Source organism: Phalacrocorax aristotelis, chromosome 19, assembly GCF_949628215.1.
Source record: "Phalacrocorax aristotelis chromosome 19, bGulAri2.1, whole genome shotgun sequence".
Classification (NCBI taxonomy): Eukaryota; Metazoa; Chordata; class Aves; order Suliformes; family Phalacrocoracidae; genus Phalacrocorax; species Phalacrocorax aristotelis.
The window spans coordinates 5,904,845-5,924,276 of NC_134294.1; the positions used below are offsets into that span (position 1 = coordinate 5,904,845).

The 19,432-nt window shown below is 56.9% G+C and overlaps 1 protein-coding gene across 3 annotated transcripts in view; it reads left to right on the top strand.

The window, feature by feature from the left end:
- AGRN (agrin) overlaps positions 1 to 19,432 on the top strand; it is a 132,639-nt gene that overhangs the window by 94,566 nt on the left and 18,641 nt on the right. For all 3 annotated transcript variants that reach the window (XM_075114257.1, XM_075114258.1, XM_075114259.1), the window contains 16 exons: positions 3,032 to 3,253; positions 5,000 to 5,194; positions 6,051 to 6,251; positions 7,689 to 7,834; positions 8,008 to 8,113; positions 8,475 to 8,588; positions 10,299 to 10,463; positions 11,048 to 11,191; positions 11,563 to 11,687; positions 12,088 to 12,193; positions 12,412 to 12,795; positions 12,943 to 13,077; positions 14,494 to 14,621; positions 16,958 to 17,072; positions 17,417 to 17,536; positions 18,266 to 18,625. In XM_075114257.1, the coding sequence (XP_074970358.1) occupies positions 3,032 to 3,253; positions 5,000 to 5,194; positions 6,051 to 6,251; positions 7,689 to 7,834; positions 8,008 to 8,113; positions 8,475 to 8,588; positions 10,299 to 10,463; positions 11,048 to 11,191; positions 11,563 to 11,687; positions 12,088 to 12,193; positions 12,412 to 12,795; positions 12,943 to 13,077; positions 14,494 to 14,621; positions 16,958 to 17,072; positions 17,417 to 17,536; positions 18,266 to 18,625 (2,766 nt within the window). The remainder of the gene's footprint in view (positions 1 to 3,031; positions 3,254 to 4,999; positions 5,195 to 6,050; positions 6,252 to 7,688; positions 7,835 to 8,007; positions 8,114 to 8,474; positions 8,589 to 10,298; positions 10,464 to 11,047; positions 11,192 to 11,562; positions 11,688 to 12,087; positions 12,194 to 12,411; positions 12,796 to 12,942; positions 13,078 to 14,493; positions 14,622 to 16,957; positions 17,073 to 17,416; positions 17,537 to 18,265; positions 18,626 to 19,432) is intronic.

Below are 19,432 nucleotides of genomic sequence, written 5' to 3' on the forward strand. Positions count from 1 at the left end.
CAAGCCCCTCTTCGGCTGATACATCAATCTGGACTGCTCCTGGTTGATCTTACCTCTCCTTTTGCCCCCAACTAACCCTCCTTTCTTCCCCACCTCCTCTTTCCCAGAGATTTGTGCCTGCCTGGGACTGTGATGCTTGTCCCTTTGCTCTCCGTAGTGTGTGTAACGCTTGTCTGTGCAAGTCCAGTGGGCAGGGGCTCTGCAGGGATTGCAGCTCCCCTCCCCAGCTTCTAGCAAAGCACTGTGTGCCTTTTTGAAGCACTGAGGAGCTGTCTGTGCTCAGATGCGGTTCTTCTCTAAGAATACTCCCCTATGTCCCTGTGGAGCTGGTGCTGGAGCCCACTGGGTGTCACGGGCACAGGTCGATGGGGCATGATGGGTTACAAAGCAGCTTCAGGGCCTCTTCCCCATAGCCATCTGCAGGTGAGGCTTGCAGGAGAGCTCAGTGTCCTCACGGCTTGGTTAGGCTTATGCACAGCTTGGCAGCAGGTGAGGGATCATGCCCTTGAATCAATCAGGTGCAGAGTGAGCATTTTTGCTCTATGCCTCAGTTTCCCTGCCTACAAGATGGAGAAGGGCCAGGAATCAAAGCAGGTCTTGATTATAGCACAGCCTAAGGTCCTTGCTCAGTAGGTCCTCATTATATCCACCCACATCAAAACTGGTGCCAAAACTCCCATTGACATCTGCAGGTGCCCAGGGCTGTGTGGGAAATTTCACAGGCTGAGGTTCAGGCTGTGAAAGAACTTCATGTGCTGCATCTCTGCAGGTTTGCTTGCTCAAGAAGGGTGAGAAACGTCAGGGTGGTGTTCTCCATCAGGCTTGGCACCTCCCTGCACTCTCACTCACTGCTCACTTGCTCCCCAAGACAAGAGTGTAAATTTGGATTTCAAATGAACAAATGTATTTGCTCCATGCCCAGCTCGTTGCATCCTTACCGCTTAAGTGTGTCTGCAGAGGCACTTTCTCCACGCGAGTGTGTGTCTCTGGGTTTGGGGGACATGATTGTGGTGCAGAAGTTGTTTTAGAAAAAGTGAAACACAAGCAGGGTGTGAGCAGCATCACAGGGCTAAGCACAGCAGGGAGCGGTTCCTGGTCCTTGGGAACTGCTCGTAAACTCTTCACTGCAGGGAAGTTGGGGGCACAGTGGAAAGGGCTGGGTCGAAGTCACGGCCACGTGCCTGAACTGTCCTGCTCTTTCGTGCTCCTTTGCCGACTGTTGGCTCTAAGTTTTGACTCGGCAGGTACATCCCAAAGAGCCAAATCCAAAATTCAGACTTGCCTGTGCCCATGCTATGGGCTATGTTCTCACCAGCTGACAGCATGCAGCCGGACTTCTGGGGGCTCAAGCCTTGCTCTTGCTCTGCAGATATGCCACCTTGGTCCTAGCAGGGGAGGAAAACGGAGCTGTTGCCCCTGTCCGCTCTGTGCCACGCCAGCAGGCTCTGGAGGGCTTTGTCTTTCCCGCCGCACTCCGGCTCCGTGCCTGCCTCTGTGTTTAGTGTTGTTGGGGCTGTGCTGTGTCTGCCTGTTGCATCCATCTTGCCTTGGCCACATTGTCTGTTCCCCACATCCGTTTTGTCATGTGTCCTTGTCAGCGTTCAGCACGGAGTAACTGTGTCCTGTCCTTGCCCCAGGTCCTCAGGGCTTTTCTCTTGAGTCCCAAGAAGGGGTCGCTGGGCACTGCTGGGTCTCTCCCCAGCAGCACAGCCGATCCTGCCTTTTAGCTGCTTGTCTTGGCTTGTGGATGGTGGAGGGCGTTCTGGAGGGGCATGCCTGCCTTCAGGCGGGCATGGGAACTGGGTGGAACCGTGGGGCTTTCCCCGCAAGCTGTTGCAGAGCCGTACCAGGGAGTCGGACGCAGCCTTTTCTCTTTGCTGTCACCGTCAGGGCTGGCTGCTCACCTCATCGCTGCTGGGCGTCTTGCAGGGAAGGTGCCACCACCTGCTTGGCTGACTTGGATTAAGCAGCTCCAGTGAGTGAGCAGAGGGGGCTGCTGCCTCTCAGCCTGCAAGCCGTGCTGCGGGGCTTTACCCGTCCCCAGGGAGCTTCAGGGCTCTGCTCCTAGAGCCAGATGCCTGAGGACTGGGCCGAAGGAAGGATACCAGGTCTCTTCATCCTGTCGCACAGCAGCTCCCTGGCCTTTCCGACACCAGCTTTCAGGAGGAAGGGAAGGGAGCTGAGCTGCTGGAGAGAGACAGGCTGTGTGGTGAAGCCAGTGAAGGTGTCCCCTCTAGCCAGGTCTTCGTGGGTTCATGGGTATGGCCACAGAGGGCATGAGGGTGAGCTGCTCAGGGGACAGCATGGTTCTGAGGATGTGAGGCCTCAGTGAAAGGAACTATCTCTGTGTAAGCTTTTTGGCTCCTGAGGGTTCCAGCTGGTACCAGGTACTGCGTGATGATGTAGCGAGTGTCCCGGAGGCACCGAGACCTGCACTGATGAGGGCTTTGTGCTGCTCCCTGCCCTGCCCTCCGGTCTTTTAGATCCGACTCCACAGGCAGGCTTGTGGCACCACTGCTGCCCGGGAAAAGAAGTGCCAGCTCTTCTCCTGGAAACGAGGGGCCTCAGTCTCTGTTGCCCTCCCTCAGTGTAGGACGCTTGTTCTTGATGCTGGCTGGGAGCTGCTGGGGAGACCCAGACATCAGGGTTTGGTGCAGAAACCTGTGGGCTGATCCCACCTCTGAACGGCCCCTCAGGGCAGAACGTAGCTGGGATGAGGATGGGATGGAGGAAGCGAGGCGGGAGTCCTGTTCATGGGGTGCAGGGAGAAGATCTTGTGCCTGCTTCCCATCCCTAACCTCTGCCAAGCATGTGGAAGATGCTGAGCTGGGCATGTCGGGGTGGCATGGAGGGTGCAGGGACTGGGCCGGTGCCGAGACCAGGCGCTCTGTGCATTTGCCGTGGCTTGGGGGGAGGCAGGCGTGGGCCTGAGGCTGGGAATGCTGGCATGCATCACTGTGCATAGCGGCCCCGGGGAGCCGGGGAAGCAGCAGACTGAGGCCGGTGCCTTTCTCTCCTGTCCCCTCTGCAGACCTGGGCACACGCAGCCCGTGCCTGAACGTGGAGTGCACCTTCGGGGCCACGTGTGTGGTGAAGAACCAGGAGGCCGTGTGCGAGTGCCAGCAGGTGTGCCAGGGCCGCTACGACCCTGTCTGCGGCAGCGACAACCGCACCTATGGCAACCCCTGCGAGCTCAACTCCATGGCCTGTGTCCTCAAGAGGGAGATCAAAGTGAAACACAAGGGGCCCTGCGGTAAGAGCCGATCTCGGGGGGTTCCTCCCTGTGCTGTTGGCCACAGCTGGGTTTGCCGGCTGGGAGCAGGCATCTTAAGCACAAGTGTGACCCCAGCTGCGGGGAGATAGGGCTGTCGGGGTGTCTCTGTGCTTTGGTTGCCTCCGTGGAGCGTATGCAACTCATACCCATACACAGCAGTTCCGCCTGCAAGCTCCCTCTTTGTGCCAGCAGAGCTTTGCCGGTCAGAAGGTGTTTGCAGGCAGGCATGGCCTGAGCTGGCTGGTTTATCCTAGGGCAAAATCTGCCAGGATGGTCAGGTAGGGCTAGACTCATTGTGATTTTGTCAAAGTACAGTCTTTCTGCCCCTAACTTTCAGGCTGGGTATCAGGAGCTGCTGTCTGGCTTCCCACCCAGGGCTGGTGTGGCTTGGTGTGGCATAGCAGTGCCCTGTCAAAACTGGGCTTAATCCCTTACAGTTATTTCCCCACTGTTCAGTCCTACTTGGGGAACATGTCCCTGAGCTGTAAGGCCTTTGAGACAGCAGAGAAAAGGAAGACCCTTCCTCCAGAGAAGGAAGAACCCCTCCAAGCTGCAGAGCTCCCCATTGCAGCATAGCAGAGGGCCCAGCAGGATTCAGGCCAGAAGAAAAATGCTGCTACCAGCTTCACACAGTTACAGGAGAATCAGTGAAGGATGCAAATACTTCAGCTGTCAGGCACACGCACTTGAGTGCCCTGTAGGAAAGAGTTCCCCTTGTGTGCACACAGGCTGCCTTGAGCAGCCCGGTCCCGACCTGCAGAGCCCAGGCGTGGCTGCAAACTTTGTGCTGTAGATAGAAACCTCCTGGCCAACAGTCTGTGCAAGCCAAGCAGGGGGTTGTTGCATCTTCCCTCCCCCATGCAAAGGCAGCAGCTGCTCTGTGAAAGAAAAATAAGAAAAACCGTCTTTGAGCCAAATTCTTCGTGAATTGAATGGCGGGAGGGAAGAGGGGCATTTGTCTGAAGGAGAAAATGAAGCCGTGAATCACTAAGTACCCAGGAGAGAAAAGGTGTGCTGGCTGGAGTCTGGTCTCTCCTGCAAGGAGTGATAGCTCCTTTGCAAGTGAGTTATTACAAAGATAAATGTCTTCTCTGACCCGAGGCTGCGTGCGCGTGTTTGCAGCAGGCAGGCTGAGGATCCCGCTGCGGGAGGCGGCGGCGGACTCTGAACTGGTGCTGTGTTATATGGGCTTCCAGCACTGCCGGCAGCCTGATAAACCAGGGGAAGACACTATCCCTCTTCGTGGCCGACTACCTCTTCCCGCCCTGCTGACTTGCCGTGTGTGAATCCTGCCGTCTCTCCGCCCTGGGAGACTGGCCGCTCTCCTGGGATGCTGCTCTCCTCCTCCCAAGGCTGGGACTGATTTATCGCTCCTTGTAATTGCACTCAGCCCCGTGCTCTCTCCCGCCTCCTATTTAGCTGTAGCGGCACACAGCTCTGGTGACATTTCATCATGGCTGCCCCTCGCCCTGATGGCTTTTATGAGTAGTTATTGCCCTTCTGCCTCCGAGCCTGACTCTCCCTCCTCCTGCAGCCCTCGCCTCGGCTGCTTCCCTTGCACTGCGCCCTGGGACTCCAGCTCCAAGGCTGCCGGCGTCTGCAGGGGCTCGACCTGGGGGAGGAGGGCACACTGGGGTTTTTATTTCTACTCCGGTGCTTCATTAGACAGCCATGCCTGCCTGACCTGTTGTTTTAACCTCCCGCTTTTGTTCTTCATCTGCGCAGACCGCTGTGGCAAGTGCCAGTTCGGGGCCATCTGCGAGGCAGAGACGGGAAGGTGCGTGTGCCCCACGGAGTGCGTTCCCTCCTCGCAGCCTGTGTGCGGCACAGATGGCAACACGTACGGCAGCGAGTGCGAGCTGCACGTCCGGGCATGCACGCAGCAGACGAACATTTTGGTGGCTGCCCAAGGAGACTGCAGTGAGTCTGGCAAGGTCCCCTTCTTCTCTCGTCTCACCCCTGCTGGTGGCATTTCAGAGGGCGGATGCTCAGCCCCGCTGGCCACCCGGCCCCCACGGAGCTGCCTGGCCATGGCCTTCCAAGGCTCACTGGTCATTTGTAGCGCTCGTAGCCTATAGGTTTGCCCTGGGAGGCACCTGAGAAACGCCAGGATCGGGATGTGTGGAGGGACATTGGCCTAAAAACATGTTAATGGCTACTGAAATGCTACTGAAAGCATTGAGGGTCTGTTTGATCACACGGTTCATCCCAGTAACTTTCCCTTCCCTCCATCCCCTGGGGTTAATTCCTCTTTGTTCATGTGTTTCCTCCCCACTCTCCTGCACAGGGAACTGTCTGTGCTAATTTCTTAATGAATCAAAATCCCTGCCTACGTTCTTCATTAGGGCAAGTGCTATTACAGTAAAAACAATGTGTTGAGCTTCATAAAACCTGTGTCCGTGTTCCTCTCTAAATCTGGGAGAGAAGAGCAACCGAGTGTGACAGGTGACTCTCGGTGCTCTGTGGGCATTGCAAGCAGGAGGAGGCTGAAGTCACCGTGAGAGTAAATGGGATTTCTTACTGCTGTCCTAGAAAAAGCTGTTGGACACAACACCTGTGGGTGCTGATGAGAATCAGAAATGCTCAGGACTGTCACCTGTCCGTTGCAGTCTTTGCATGATTTAAATAAGCAATAACAAACCACTCTGGGGAAGGAGGACTTCTCTCCTTGCCTCTGAGGGCATGGCATTAGCGGTCCGCAGCTCTGTGACACTGGTCAGTTGGCTCCAAAGGTCCCTGTGACATCTCACTGTGGTTCCTCCCTCTGTCCCCACAGAGTCCTGCGGCAGCACAGTGTGCTCCTTCGGCAGCAAGTGCGTGGGTGGGCAGTGCGTATGCCCGCGCTGCGAGAGGCAGCCCTTCGCTCAGGTGTGCGGGAGCGATGGCCTCACCTACGACAACCAGTGCAAGCTGCAGCTGGCCTCCTGCCAGCAGAAGAAGATCATTGACGTTGCCAGGATGGGGCCGTGTGAAGACGGTAGGTCGTCGCCGTTCCTCCGGCCGCGTGGGTGCGAAAGGTGGGGGAAAGGATGAGGAAGGACTGAGGCTGCACGCAGCGGGCTCTTCCCCTCGCTGCTCTGCTGTGCCCCGGCCGCCAGATGAGCCCTGCTGCGTGGAGCTCAGGCATCGTGCTCTGTGACACCCCCACCATCGTGCCCTGTGACACCCCCAGCATCCCCAGCACAGCAGGTCCCATGCCAGCGATGCTCTCCTTCCCTCCTGGCCGGCCGCTGTCACCCAGCACTCCGCCTGCCGCCTCCCTTTCCGCTTTGTTTTTCTGTATCCAGCAGTAATGAGAGATGATGCCCCCTAATTGGCTGGGCAAGGAGTTTATCAGTGCTTTAATTTCACACTTCAACAAGCCTTGGCTGGGGGAAACGGAGCAGTTCCTGGGACAGGGAGCCTGGCTGCTGCGTCACTTCTCTCTGCCCCAGGGTCTGCTCGACAGCCTGGCCTGTGGCCACTACTGAGCACCAGGGAAGGTCACGGGGTTGGCTTGGTCACACAAAGAACTAAGAAGCTGCTGAGTTTTCCCACTGTAGGGGGAAAGCTGTGGGTTAACGCTGGCTGAATCTGGGTACAGGAGGCACGTAAACCTCGCGCTCTGGTGTGCTGACCTGGCAAGCTGAGATTCTCTGGCTCATTGCACATGTAGTCTAGCTGGAAAGGACTTCAGTGCTATGGCAGAGTTTAGGGAGAGGGGAAGACATAACATGGTGTTTGATCACAGCCCTCCTTGGGGAATTTCAGGTTGATGTCCCTCTGGGAAAAGATCTTAAATAATTCTCTGTGTAATGCCAAATCTGAGCCTTTGATCACTCAATAAAAAGGGCCGGGTTTTCCTTCCCCCCTGCTTCCCCTTTAAGAAGCCTTTGAAATCAGCAGCATGTCTCTCTAGCTGCTGAAGCTCTGAGCATCTTATGGAGAGGCAGCCAGGCTAGGGACAGAATTTATATATTGTTAAGAATACCTGCCTAACTGAACTTCAGACTAAACCCAAACCCCATCCCTTCTGCTCTGGTTTCCGTGTTTCTGTTAGAAGCAGCAATCTACCTGCTGCCCTGTGTGTTTGGGAGGGCAGGAGAAGCATCTCTGTGCCGTATTCATTATGTAGGGGTAGCACAATCCTGTGAGAGTGGTGGGAGAATCTTCTTTCTCCAAGGCAGAGGGATCTTCTCTGAGGTCCAGGTATAAGTGTCCTAAAATACGTGGGCCCAGGATTCTGGGGTTCCCTGTGCCGAAGAGGTTAAATCTGCTGTGATTTGGATGCGCCGGTGCAGCTGTGGGCCGCTTTCCCTGTCCCGGGCACAGCCTCGTGTCAGGGAGAGGGCTTTGGCCCCATCCCTTCTGCTCACCCCTAACTCTGCCCTGCTGGGCGCGAGCCCTTTCTCACCGCGGTCCTCCTTCGCTCCAGAGTGCGGCTCGGGGGGCTCGGGCTCCGGCGATGGTAGCGAGTGCGAACAGAACCGGTGCCGGCAGTACGGGGGCTGGTGGGACGAGGACGCAGAGGATGACCGCTGTGTGTGTGACTTCACCTGCCTGGCAGTGCCACGCAACCCGGTAAGCGCGCTGAGCAGCGCTGGGCTGCCTGCCGCAGTCCTCGCTCCCCTCCTCTCTTCTCCCTGGTGGCCTTCCCGCATGCTTCCTGGGCAGGAGAGGGCATCCCATGGACAGGCAACCTGCCACCCTGTGCCAGGGGCTGCCCTGAGCGGCTTCCCTCCCTGTCCTGGCAGGTGTGTGGCTCTGATGGTGTGACCTACACCAACGAGTGTGAGCTGAAGAAGACACGGTGTGAAAAACGCCAGGATCTCTATGTCACTAGCCAAGGAGCCTGCCGCGGTGAGTCCCCCGAAGGCAGCCAGCCCCCCCGGCTGACACAACCTGCGCGCGCTGGTCCCCAGCCTGGTGCCCTGCAGTCAGACATGCCCTTTCCCTGGGGCTAAGCAAGGAAGCGCTCGCCAAGGACACAGCAGTCTCTCTGTGGGTTTGCTTATCCCCGCTGCATCGCTCCTGTTTCATGCCCTGTGCTTTCCCTGGTCCATGGGTAGGACCTGACCTCATCACCTGTTCCCAGCATCTCTGCAAGGACCACGTGGTTTTGCAGGAATGCTGCTAGCTGCTCGACCCATACGTTGGCAATACTGCCCTGCGGCAGCCTGCGTGCCAAAGATAACCTGTACCTCTCTGCCTTCCTCCACAGCCCTTGCCACAACCCCGCCACCTCTCCTGGTTGTGCACTGCAGCCAGACCATCTATGGATGTTGCCCAGACAATATGACCTTGGCACTTGGAGTGGGTGCAGCAGGATGCCCAAGTGAGTGACTATTGTGTTCCCACCTGGGGGGGAATGAAGGGCCTTCAAGGATGGCTGGAGGCAGGAGGGATCAGGTGGATGGGGAACTTGGGGTCCCGACCCAGTGGAAACAAAGGAGGGTGGATCCTCCCCACTGCTCATCTAACTAGTGACCGCCCAGGCTCAAAAAGCCCCTCTTTATCTCCAGCTCCAGGCTCACAGCATGCACACAGGGGTATGTGCGTGCATGCTTTGCCCTCTCTATCTACCAGTGATGCTCTTGTCCTTTCAGAAGCCCTGAGTCAACTTCCAGGTCTAAGTTCCTCTGAAATGCAGGAAGGCAGGATGGTGGCTCAGAACTTGTCTGGTGCTGAGGCCATGCTGGACACCCCAGAAGGTGCCCCTAGGGCCAGACTGTGCCCTCTGTGCCTTCAACCCTTTGCTAGAGGCTTAGGGCTTTTCACTGGCCTGAGTGACAAAAATATTGCTGTATGCTTGCACTGCAGGCTGAGGTGGAACAGAGCTTTTGGGTTCACCTGTGGACCTTCTGCAGGCCACCCCAGGACCAGTACCTAGTGGGTAACTGCACTGTGCAGGAAGCTGAGTTGGCAAATGCGTCATTAATATTTATTAAATAATTATCAGAGTCGGTGCTTTAGCAGAAGATGCATTTTGAAAGGTATTAGCAAACTCTTAACAGCTGAGGCTGTGACTGCCTGTTAGGGAGACACATTATCCCGTGGAGACACGATTCACACTGTGCTCGGGCCTGGTTGATGCCTGCTTGATGAGGATGTAGTGCTGTTTAATGTGGCGTATAATTTAAAAAGCAGCAGCATTCAAAGAATGTCCAGAGATCCCCTGGCAGGGGGTGCGCGGGGCAGGCTGCGGGCTGAGGTGGGCGCTGGAGGGGGCCCATGGGTGGTGGTGTGGTGTGTGCTGGCCGGGAGGGGCCGGCAGAGCAGGGAGGAGCCGGTCAGTGATGCTACGTAGGACACAAGCGTTTCGCTTCCAGCATCGCCCTGCCAGGTAGTGATGTTCCTCTGTGTCTCTGATGGAAGTCCTGTCCCCTGCCCTCCAGTCCCTGGACACAGCTTCCCAACTGACTGGGATTCAGTATCCCACTGGTTTCTGTCCCACCTGTGTCCCTCTGTTGGCAGTAAGCATACATCAGGAGGTAATTACCACTTAACCAGCAGCTTGAAGCCCCTAGGGCAGATTTATCCATTGCTGCCTGTTCTGGACATGCCATTTCCCTGCCTCTGGCGGTCTGGGGATGCGTGCGTGCACCCTACTTGCTGCTCCCGAGGTCTCCCTTTCTGTCCAGCTGGGCACCATGTCCCCTTTCTACCGCTCCCTGTGGATAAAGGGAGCATCTCTCTGTCTATCTTTGGATCATTTCCCTCCATCAAGTTCCTAATTAATGAATTAATAATAAACTTCTAATAGCTTCCTCCCCCTTTGATGTTAACGAGAGAGGAGTTCTTCATGCCAGCAAAGCAAGCGGGTTAATCCCTGAAGGTTTAGTTCCCCCTTGTAGCTGCGGCAGAAGAGAAGTATTGAGAGCAGCTGGTGAAACCTCCTCCTGCCCAGCGTGACACCACGTTCCTGCCCTGGCTGAGCAGCTCGGTAGCTTAGCAGTCGTTCCCTCCGCCCTGATGCAGCCCCCAGCATCCCCCCGCCTCCTCGGCCAGGACTCAGCCTCACGCTCCCTCTCTCTCTGGCTCGCAGGCACCTGCCAGTGCAACCCCTACGGCTCCTACGGGGGAGCCTGTGACCCCGCAACGGGGCAGTGCTCCTGCAAGCCAGGCGTGGGGGGCCTGAAGTGCGACCGCTGCGAGCCCGGCTTCTGGAATTTCCGTGGCATCGTCACCGACAGCAAGAGCGGCTGCACACGTGAGTGCGGGCAGGGCTGGGCCAGTGCCCCGCGTCCCGTGCGGCTCTCCGCTGGCACGGCTCCCTGGCCTGCTCTGCGGGGCTCAAGGCATGGCAGGGTATTGTGCTGTTTAAAACAATGAGCCATAATGTTGGTCTTACTGTAAGTTACCTCCGGCGGCTGTTTCTGCGGAGCTTCATGGCTTGCTCTGCACAAGAGACAGGGTGGCCTGAAGCATTGCAGGCGTGTTATTGCTCCTGCACGGAGCAGCTTGGCTAGGAGATGGTGTCTCCTTCCATGGGCCTGCTCCCTGACCAGATGCTCTACAGGGCTGCTTGAGCCCAGCGTGAATGAACCCTGAGGTCCCTGCCTGTGCCTGTGGGGCAGATGTGGGATCACAAGCCATAGGACCAGAGGGTAGCGGGCTGAGGCTGGTTCCTGCAGCTGGTGTGGGGTCAGTAAGCGCGGGGTAGCAGTTGGCATCATGATCCTCCCCTGGACCCTTCTCACTCTTCTCTTGGATTGCTGGGGGACCTGACTGAGTCTGCTGTTGGCTCCACAAATCCACCAGCAAAACAGTGTCTTTTTTTCCCTTCTTGCCCAGCCTGTAACTGCGACCCGGTGGGCTCAGTGCGCGATGACTGTGAGCAGATGACTGGACTCTGCTCCTGCAAGACTGGGATCACAGGCATGAAATGCAACCAGTGCCCCAATGGCAGCAAGCTGGGCATGACTGGTTGCGAGAAAGGTGAGGGAGCCACGTACCAAAGGGGTTGTGTGGGGCACTGAGAAATGGGTGTCCGGGTACCGCTGCAGGGCAACACGTAGGCCCATGAAAGAAATGCAACCTCCAACCCTGCGTGGTTGTGCTTCAGGGGGAAGGGTCCTGGCCTCGTTCGTGGCTGGGTTCCTGTTATCTGTGCACTCATGCACTGCGTGAGGGACTGTTCCTCTGTTTGGTGAAAGTCTGTCTTGTCCACTGGTCTGAACTGCTCTGGCAAGTCCCTGGGAGAGCTAAGACCCACTGAGAGGAGAGATAGATTTCGATTCAGCCTAGCCTTTCTGTATCGTTGGGACGTGCTTTGTGGTCATCTCTTCCCCCTTCTCTCCCTACCCCAGACCCATCAGCCCCAAAATCCTGTGAAGAAATGAGCTGCGAGTTTGGGGCCTCATGCGTGGAAGTCAACGGCTTTGCCCACTGCGAGTGTCCGTCCCCGCTCTGCTCGGAGGCCAACATGACCAAGGTTTGCGGGAGAGGCAGCCATGGGGGGCTGAGCAGTCTGCGCGGGGACGTGTGGCTAGCTCAGCTGCATCGGTTTGGTGCAGGCGGCGCAGGAGTCTGATGTCTCTTTCCCCCGCTACAAGAAGCAGGCGGGCAAGTTTGGTCACCATCTTTGGTGCGTGGGGAAGGGTGACGTGCAAGTCGTAGATGTCTCCCAATGGAGCCGGGTGCTGTGCGCCCTGTCTGGCACCTCTGAGCTGCTCTGCTCCTCGGCTTCCACAGCCCTCCCTTGGGTCCCTCTCTGCAGACCATTGCCTCTTTGCCTGCAAAGCCTCTGCTTCCAGCATTTAAGGACCAGTTTATTTTACCCAGGGCTTGGAGGAGGACAGACGTGCAGCTCATGTTTCCCCTCTGCTTCCCAGGTGTGTGGCTCTGATGGGGTCACTTATGGGGACCAGTGCCAGCTGAAGACCATCGCCTGCCGGCAGGGACAGGCCATCACAGTGAAGCATGTGGGGCAGTGCCACGGTGAGTGTCTGCAGCTCTCGGTGCTGGGGCAGCGCCAGCTCTCTGGCCTGACACTGGACCCGGGTCTGGCTGCCTCCCGCTGCGGTTCCTCACTGTGCCGTGACTCTTCATGGCACAGCAGATGCACTGCCCAAGGCAGGTGCCTGAGGGTTTGCAACATGCTTCCCAATATCATGGCCAGCCTTTTCTTACCTACCCTGTCTTGCTGCTCCTTTCAGAGTCCATCACTCACACAAGCCACCCCTCACCACCCACACCGCTGCCCACACTGCCGCTGGACAAGTTAATCCTTCCTCCACCACTGCGGCTGACCACCCGGGCTCCAGAACCCACCGAGCTGGCTACCAGCTCCCTGCTGTTGGAAGCCAGGCCTACTGAAAGAGATCACCCTACAACAAAGCGCATCACGACTGCCAGACCAGCTACTACACCATGGATGACACATGGGGTGTATAAGACCACCGTCCGCCCTCTCTCCACCGCACCGGTGGTCCTGGCCACCACCCAGCCTGCCTATGTTGAATCAGGCAGTGCAGAAGGCAGCGGGGACCAAGAGATGGGCATCAGTGGAGACCAGGAATCTAGTGGGGCAGGCTCTGCTGGTGAGTGTGCTTTGGCTTGGCAAGTCAGTCGTGGGCTAAACCATACCCTGTCTTTCACGACAAAACGAAGCTGTGCCTCAGCCTCATTCTCCAAGAAAGGTTAGGTCTTCCCTCCTGCTGGTGAACGCTCCCCTTAATGCCTTGCAGGGGAAGAGGAGGTGGAGGAAAGCCAGGTAACTTCCACCCCAGCCATTGAGAGGGCGACGTGTTACAACACCCCGCTGGGATGCTGCTCTGATGGCAAGACTGCGGCTGCTGATGCGGAAGGCAGCAACTGTCCAGGTGAGTTTGTCCTCGGGACTGGTCTCTGGGCTTCCTTTGGGTGGTCAGGAGTCAGGCTGAGCTCTTGCAGGGTGCGGGAGAGGGAGAGACGCCGCTGAGAGCCGACGGGCGAGGAGAGCAGCGTGGTGCTGTGCTCGCCCGGCTGGCAGAGAGCGTGGTTCCTGTGTCCAGCCTGGGGGCTGGCATGGTCCTGGGGACGTGCTGAGCCACGGTGGCTGGCAGATGTGCCCATCTGCCGCAGCCCCCGGCAGCCAGCCCTAGTGCTTGGGTGGGTGCTGCACTTCATGCAGGAGCCAGGGCACGCTGCATTTTTCTTCGCTTAGGTGGCCACTTTCTTCCTTGACTGCTACAGCCCTAAAACTTTGACCAGTGTTTTGCCCAGGCTTCTGCAGAGCTCACGACTGGCACTAGGGGGGATGCGGGATTTTCTTGGATTCCCATTTTATCTACGTCAATAGCCGTAAATGGGAGCTGGGCTGACCAGGACCGTAGCCCCAGCGTCCCTGCTGGGCTTCCTGGGGAGTCTGAGCTTCTTGACTCACGCTGCGGTTCCCAGGAGAGCACACTGCTCTCATGACCTAGCTGGGATCTGTCTTACCCACTCTCAGTCCCTTTCACACTGTCCATGTCGAGGGAACAGAGCCACCTGTGCTCGGTCAGAGTATTGGTTGCCCTGTACATACATCCTCGTTACCCTGAAAATTGTTGCTCTGGGGCGGTTTCCCAGATATTTGCTCACTGAGGTTCTTCTTAACTGTCCCTGTTCCTTGGGGGTTTCCAGCAGGACATCCCCTGTTCTTCTGGACACCGTGTTCCCCTTTTAACCCACGAAAGGACAGCTGTTGGGAACCTCCCTAGTGGGGGGTCTTTCTGTAGCTGCCTCTGCACTCCCACGGCTCCGCTGGAAGGAAACCACACCTTGGGTTCCTCTTGCAGTTTCGGTCTGGTTTTGCAAGGCTGGCCACAGCCTGTTAGCTAGCAGGGTCTCCGCTTCCCTCTCCCAGCACAGGTCTTCTTGTCCAGAGCCCACATTTCGCCCTCCTCTGCCCCCTGTTTGCATGCACGTGTCTGATCCTGCCGTATTGACTATGTGCTGCTCTGGCTAACGTCTTTCTCTTGTTACTCAGCCGGTGCAGGGGGGCTGCTATCCGGGCCGGAGCTCAGAGGAAACCGTATGGTAAAAGCTGCCATCTCCAGCCTGGTCTTTGCCATCTGCTCCAGCACCCTTTGATACTAATCCTCCATGGCGCTCTCCCAGACCCATCCAGACTAACCCCGACACTGGCACTACCCGCACACCGCCATCACCCTTTCCCCCCAGGGACTCGAATGCTCCTCGCGGCTGTCAGCCACACGCCTGTCCCCTGCCCACAAGCCGACTAAAGGTGTTTGTCTTGTTTACCCTCCCTCCCATAGCTACCAAAGTCTTCCAAGGAGTCCTCATCTTGGAGGAGGTGGAAGGCCAGGAGCTGTTCTACACGCCCGAGATGGCTGACCCCAAGTCAGAGCTCTTTGGGGAGACGGCCAGGAGCATCGAGAGTGCGGTGAGTCCTTTGCGCTTGATCTAGGGTCTGGGTAGGGCTTTTCTGGCCTCATGAAAAGAAGAGAGGACGCTGCCCATTGTGGTGGACAGACGGCTAAACCCCAAACGTTCGCTTCCAGAAGCACAGTCCTCCCCTTCTCAAGCAAGCCGAGCTGCTGCTAATAAGCAGGCTTGTCGGTTCAAGCGGCGGGGTTCCCACCGGGAGCCAGCCCGTGGCAAACCAGCCCGTGGCAAACCAGCCCGTGGCAAGCTCGCCTGCTTGCGTCTGCTTGCCCCCCGAGGCACCAGGGCTCTGCAGGAAGGCTGCCCTGCCTGCTGCGCTTCGTTCCGGCCGCCCCGCTGCGGCGGGGCACCCAGGGCGCTCTGCTTTTGGAGCGCTGCTCCCCGGGTGCGTGTTACAGTACCCTGTGGCAACGCCAGCCTCTCCGACTGCAGACGCTGTTGTTCCAACCACGGGGACAGCTGTGGGTTTCCTCCTGCTTCGGCTTCTCGTTCGCGATGGCTTTTGGGGAGGCTGTGGCCTGTTATTGCTGTCTGTCACAGGGGAACACGGAGACTTACCTGCGAAATGTGTTGAGTGCCTTGGAGGAGCGTTGCTCCATCTTGGAGTTTGGGGTGGGTTTTTTTGAGATGGGCTTAACCTACAAAAGTTGGGAGTGAACATGGCTTATTGCCAGGGCCAGCGCTTTTATGGGGTGGGCACTTAAGAGTGTAAGGAGATGATGCACCAATTCTGCCTGAGAGGTACCCTCTGAATTTGTCCAATCTCTTTTTAATCTGCGTGGGTTATTAGCCTCTGCCACATGCTGTTCAGTGGGTTCCATCCTTTGTTATGTGCTGGGTCAAAAACTATCCTTTTTCAGCTTGATCTTGGTGGTGGGGCTGTTTAGACGAGAGGTTACGTCTTAAAGCCCTGGATTTCCTAAAGCATCCTTACCTCCATGAAAAACCCTTAGACAAAAACGTGTCCAAAACCCCCTCGCGCCTCCAGTTCAGCTACACAGCTTGGGAAGCTGCTTGTGTAAATCCAGTCTCCCACCTTTAAGGAGAACCCCCCTGCCTTGCCAGCTCTCGGAGTAGGCGGACTTTGCGTGGCAACGTGTACATATGGGTATGCCAAGGAAGCGCTGGGTGGGGTAGCAACATTATACTGTAGCCTGCAGTGTGGCACAGCAAATACAAAGCATCTTTGCAAGATTAACATATTTCGAGTTGGTTCCAAGCCGCACTTAGAAGTTGGCAAGCCCTCAGTACAGTCATATAAGCAGATGTGTGCCTGGCATATGGACCATATGTTTTGTGCAGTTCTGTATCACAATAGCGATATTTCCCAATACAACAGTGGCTTCTATCTGAGGATGCAAACAGGCACACAAAAGCTTCTCTCACTGGTTCTTCCATTTGCCCTCCCCCTGTGAGAAGGCAGGAGATTTTGCTGATTTCCGTTTTCCCAGGGCTGGGGGAAATGAAGGCATGGCACAGGCCCTCTGTCCCAGAAGCCGTCTGTGGCTGGGCTGAGAGTTCCTGCCACGGTCCTGTGCTGCAGAGACCTGTTGTCCCTGTGCAACCTACCTGCAAATACTCGTGGATGTGATGTGCTCCTTTACCCCTCCGAGATCACTATGCCCAAATTTATAGGGGGAGACTATACCATGGGGCCATCAGTCAGTTAATTACTTTCTTCTGGTTTTGCCTTGAAGCCAAGGGAAGGAAGCGGTGACCTCTAGCTGTGGCGACTGCCAGCCCAACACGAGGTTGGACAGATAGCTAGCAAAGGTGTTAAAGCCGTGACTTGCTGTAAGCCTTCGACTGTCACTGCCTCCTTCATGTGACTTCAGACAAATCCTGCAGTGTCTGAGAGCCAAGTTTTAAAAGGCAGTCAGGTACATAGAGATGCAGAATGGTGCCTTATGGGATTTTCCAAAGTGCCTAAGCAGGTTTACACAGCTTTAGAAGGGATCAGTAAGACTTAGATGCCACTCAGTAGAAAATCCCTATATGAACTGCAGGGTGTCTCTGGTCTGGCTCTGTTCCGCTCTTCTCCATGGGTACGATGGCGATAGCTCTTTTCCCCACACTGTTTCTGGATCCTGTTCTTACCTTTGAGTGCAGGGCATAAAGAATAGGGGCCACCTGAAATTATGACCCTACACAAAGGGGCACTGCTCTCTGCATGTGTCTGTGGGAGGTGTTGCAAAGGTTTGGACGCAAACTCCTGTGGGTTGAAACCAAGGAGACCTGCTGAGACTCAAGATCTTCTACTGAAAGGACCCATGCCCTAGGATTTCCCTGTTACTGAGTTTGTTTATCTTTCCTCCCTCACCTCCGACCAACTAGCTGGATGAGCTTTTCCGCAATTCTGATGTTAAGAAGGATTTCAAGAGCATCCGTGTCCGAGACCTGGGGCAGAGCAGCGCTGTCCGTGTCATTGTGGAGTCGCACTTTGACCCAGGTGAGAGCCTTCCCGGTGCTGATTCCATGTGGCATCCACAGCTGCCTGAGGAGGGAGCAGGCACTCCCGGTGGGGCTGCAGCCTGAGAAACACGCGTGCAGCAAGGAGCATGAAAGAACCGTATTAAAACTGGCCGGGGCTATGTCTTCTATCCAGCAGAATCAACAGATGCTGTGAGAAGACCTGGGAGGAGGTGCACCCTAAGCTGGTGCCTGGAAGGCTGGAAGCGTTTTCCTAGGGAAAAGTGATTCGGATGCATTGTGGGGAGGTCACGAGAGGGAACTGCTAGGTGGGCCTGCGTCTTCACCCTTGCCTTTCTCCTTTCTCCCCCTGCCTACGATTAGCCACTTCCTACACGGCAGCTGATGTCCAAGGGGCCCTGCTGAAGCAGATCAAAGCTTCCAAAAAGAAGACCATCCTGGTGAAGAAGCCCCAGCAGGAGCATGTCAAATTCATGGACTTCGGTGAGCCCCCTCTGTCTGCGGTCAGTTCCCTCTCTTGGTTTAGGCTTTCAAACAGCCAGGCTGCCTCTTCTGGTCTTGCTAGGGCCTTTCATCTGTAGTGGTAACATGTCAAATGCTTCCCCAGACAGTGCCCTCCAGAGGCAGGGCTCAGAGGTTAGTCCACGTGCCCAGACTTATATCTCAACTCAGGAGGGCTCTAAGGGAGGGTAAAATTGCTCCCATCTTCCACAGCACACGGCAAGCGGCAGTGCTGCGCCGTGGCGATGTGACGCTGCCCACAGTACTGGAAAGCGATCCCTTTCTGGCACTCCCGAAGGGGTGGGCAGCCTACCTACGTGGTCTCATGCTGATAAACCTGAAACACTGATTTTTCAGGAAAGAAAAGCTCGTGGTCCCCCTGCACCGGGCACGCAGCCCTACCTGGGAGCATGTCTACCCCCACGCAAGGGTGGGAGGACAGGCAGCACTGCGGTGCTGCAGGGGAGGACCCTGTGCAGACACGCACCCTGTGCAGGCCAGACGCGTGGGCTGGGATGTGCAGCCAGAGCCCTGGGGCCCGGAGAGTGGAGGGGGGAGAGCTCTTGGGCTTTTGGGCATGCGGGAGCCTGGGAGAGCCGTCCATCCGAGCCTCTCTGCTGCCGTCTCCCCCCAAAAGCCCGAGCGGCTTTCACTGCCCCCAGGGAGGGTCGCAAAGCCACCAGCCTCTACCTGCGTTCTGCTGTGTTTCAGACTGGATCCCCAGGCTCTTCACCACCACTGTGACCACAACCACGGCCACCACCATGGCACCCACCACCACCCGCAGGTACACCACAGCTACCGCTGCCACCACCGTCCACGTCCTGCGCCCAGACGCCGCGGGCCGACCCAGCACCAAGACGGCAGGAGCTGTGAGCACCAAGAGACCCACCTCCACCCTCCCTGCCACCACCGCCCGGCGGAAGCCCACGCGCCAGCCCCCCGCCATGAAGAAACCCTCGCGGCCCTGCGACTCTCACCCCTGCCTGCATGGTGGCACCTGCGAGGATGATGGGAAGGAGTTCACGTGCAGCTGCCCGGCAGGCAAAGGGGGAGCTGTCTGCGAGAAACGTACGTGCCTCTGACCTGTCGCGGCACCGGTAGCAGAGCTCGCAGCTGTAAGAGGGCGAGGGCCAAAAACGGGGACAACACAGTCAGGGGAACCACATCTCGTGGAGCTTTTGAGTTCCACCTAGAGGCTCCAGCCGAGGAAGCTGGGAGGATGCAACTGGGAAAGCGTTGCTCTGCTGTTGCCCCTTTTCTTACCTGTTCTCCCTAAGCATGTGCTGCTAGGCACAACCAGGGCTGAAGGGCTGGGCTTCACGCAGTGTGACCCTTCTGTGCCCGTCCCCCCTCCAGCAGACTGCAATTCCTGCATGGCAGTGGAGAGCCATGGGGGCACATGCAAACCCAGCTCCGTAACTTGCGCTGGCACCGCACACAGGCAGGAGGCACGGCAGGGGTCAATTTAACCGGCTTTCTTAACTCTGCCAAGAGCAGGTTGTACATGCGCTGTGTATTGTAAGAGTCAAGGACAGCGAGGCTGCAGGGTAAGAAGTTGCCAGGAGCAATTTCTTCCTGGCTCCACTTCTGATATACCACTGCCGCGAAGCATGGGGATTGTGAGCTTCTGCTTTTTTATCTCAGCCTGTGCCATTGTCGCTCACAGCTCCTGCAGCTAGTGACGGCTAGTTAGTGTAACAGAGAGACAGGTACTGACTGTCCTCTCAAACACCAGGAGACGTGTGCTGATAATTCAGGCTCTATTCCCTGGCGCTCAGAGCTGCTTAGCAAACAGCTGCAGACAGGCAACGTGCTTAACCAGAGCTGCTGTTATTTACTCTGAGCTCCCACTGGCAATTTGGTGTCACGCCGGGG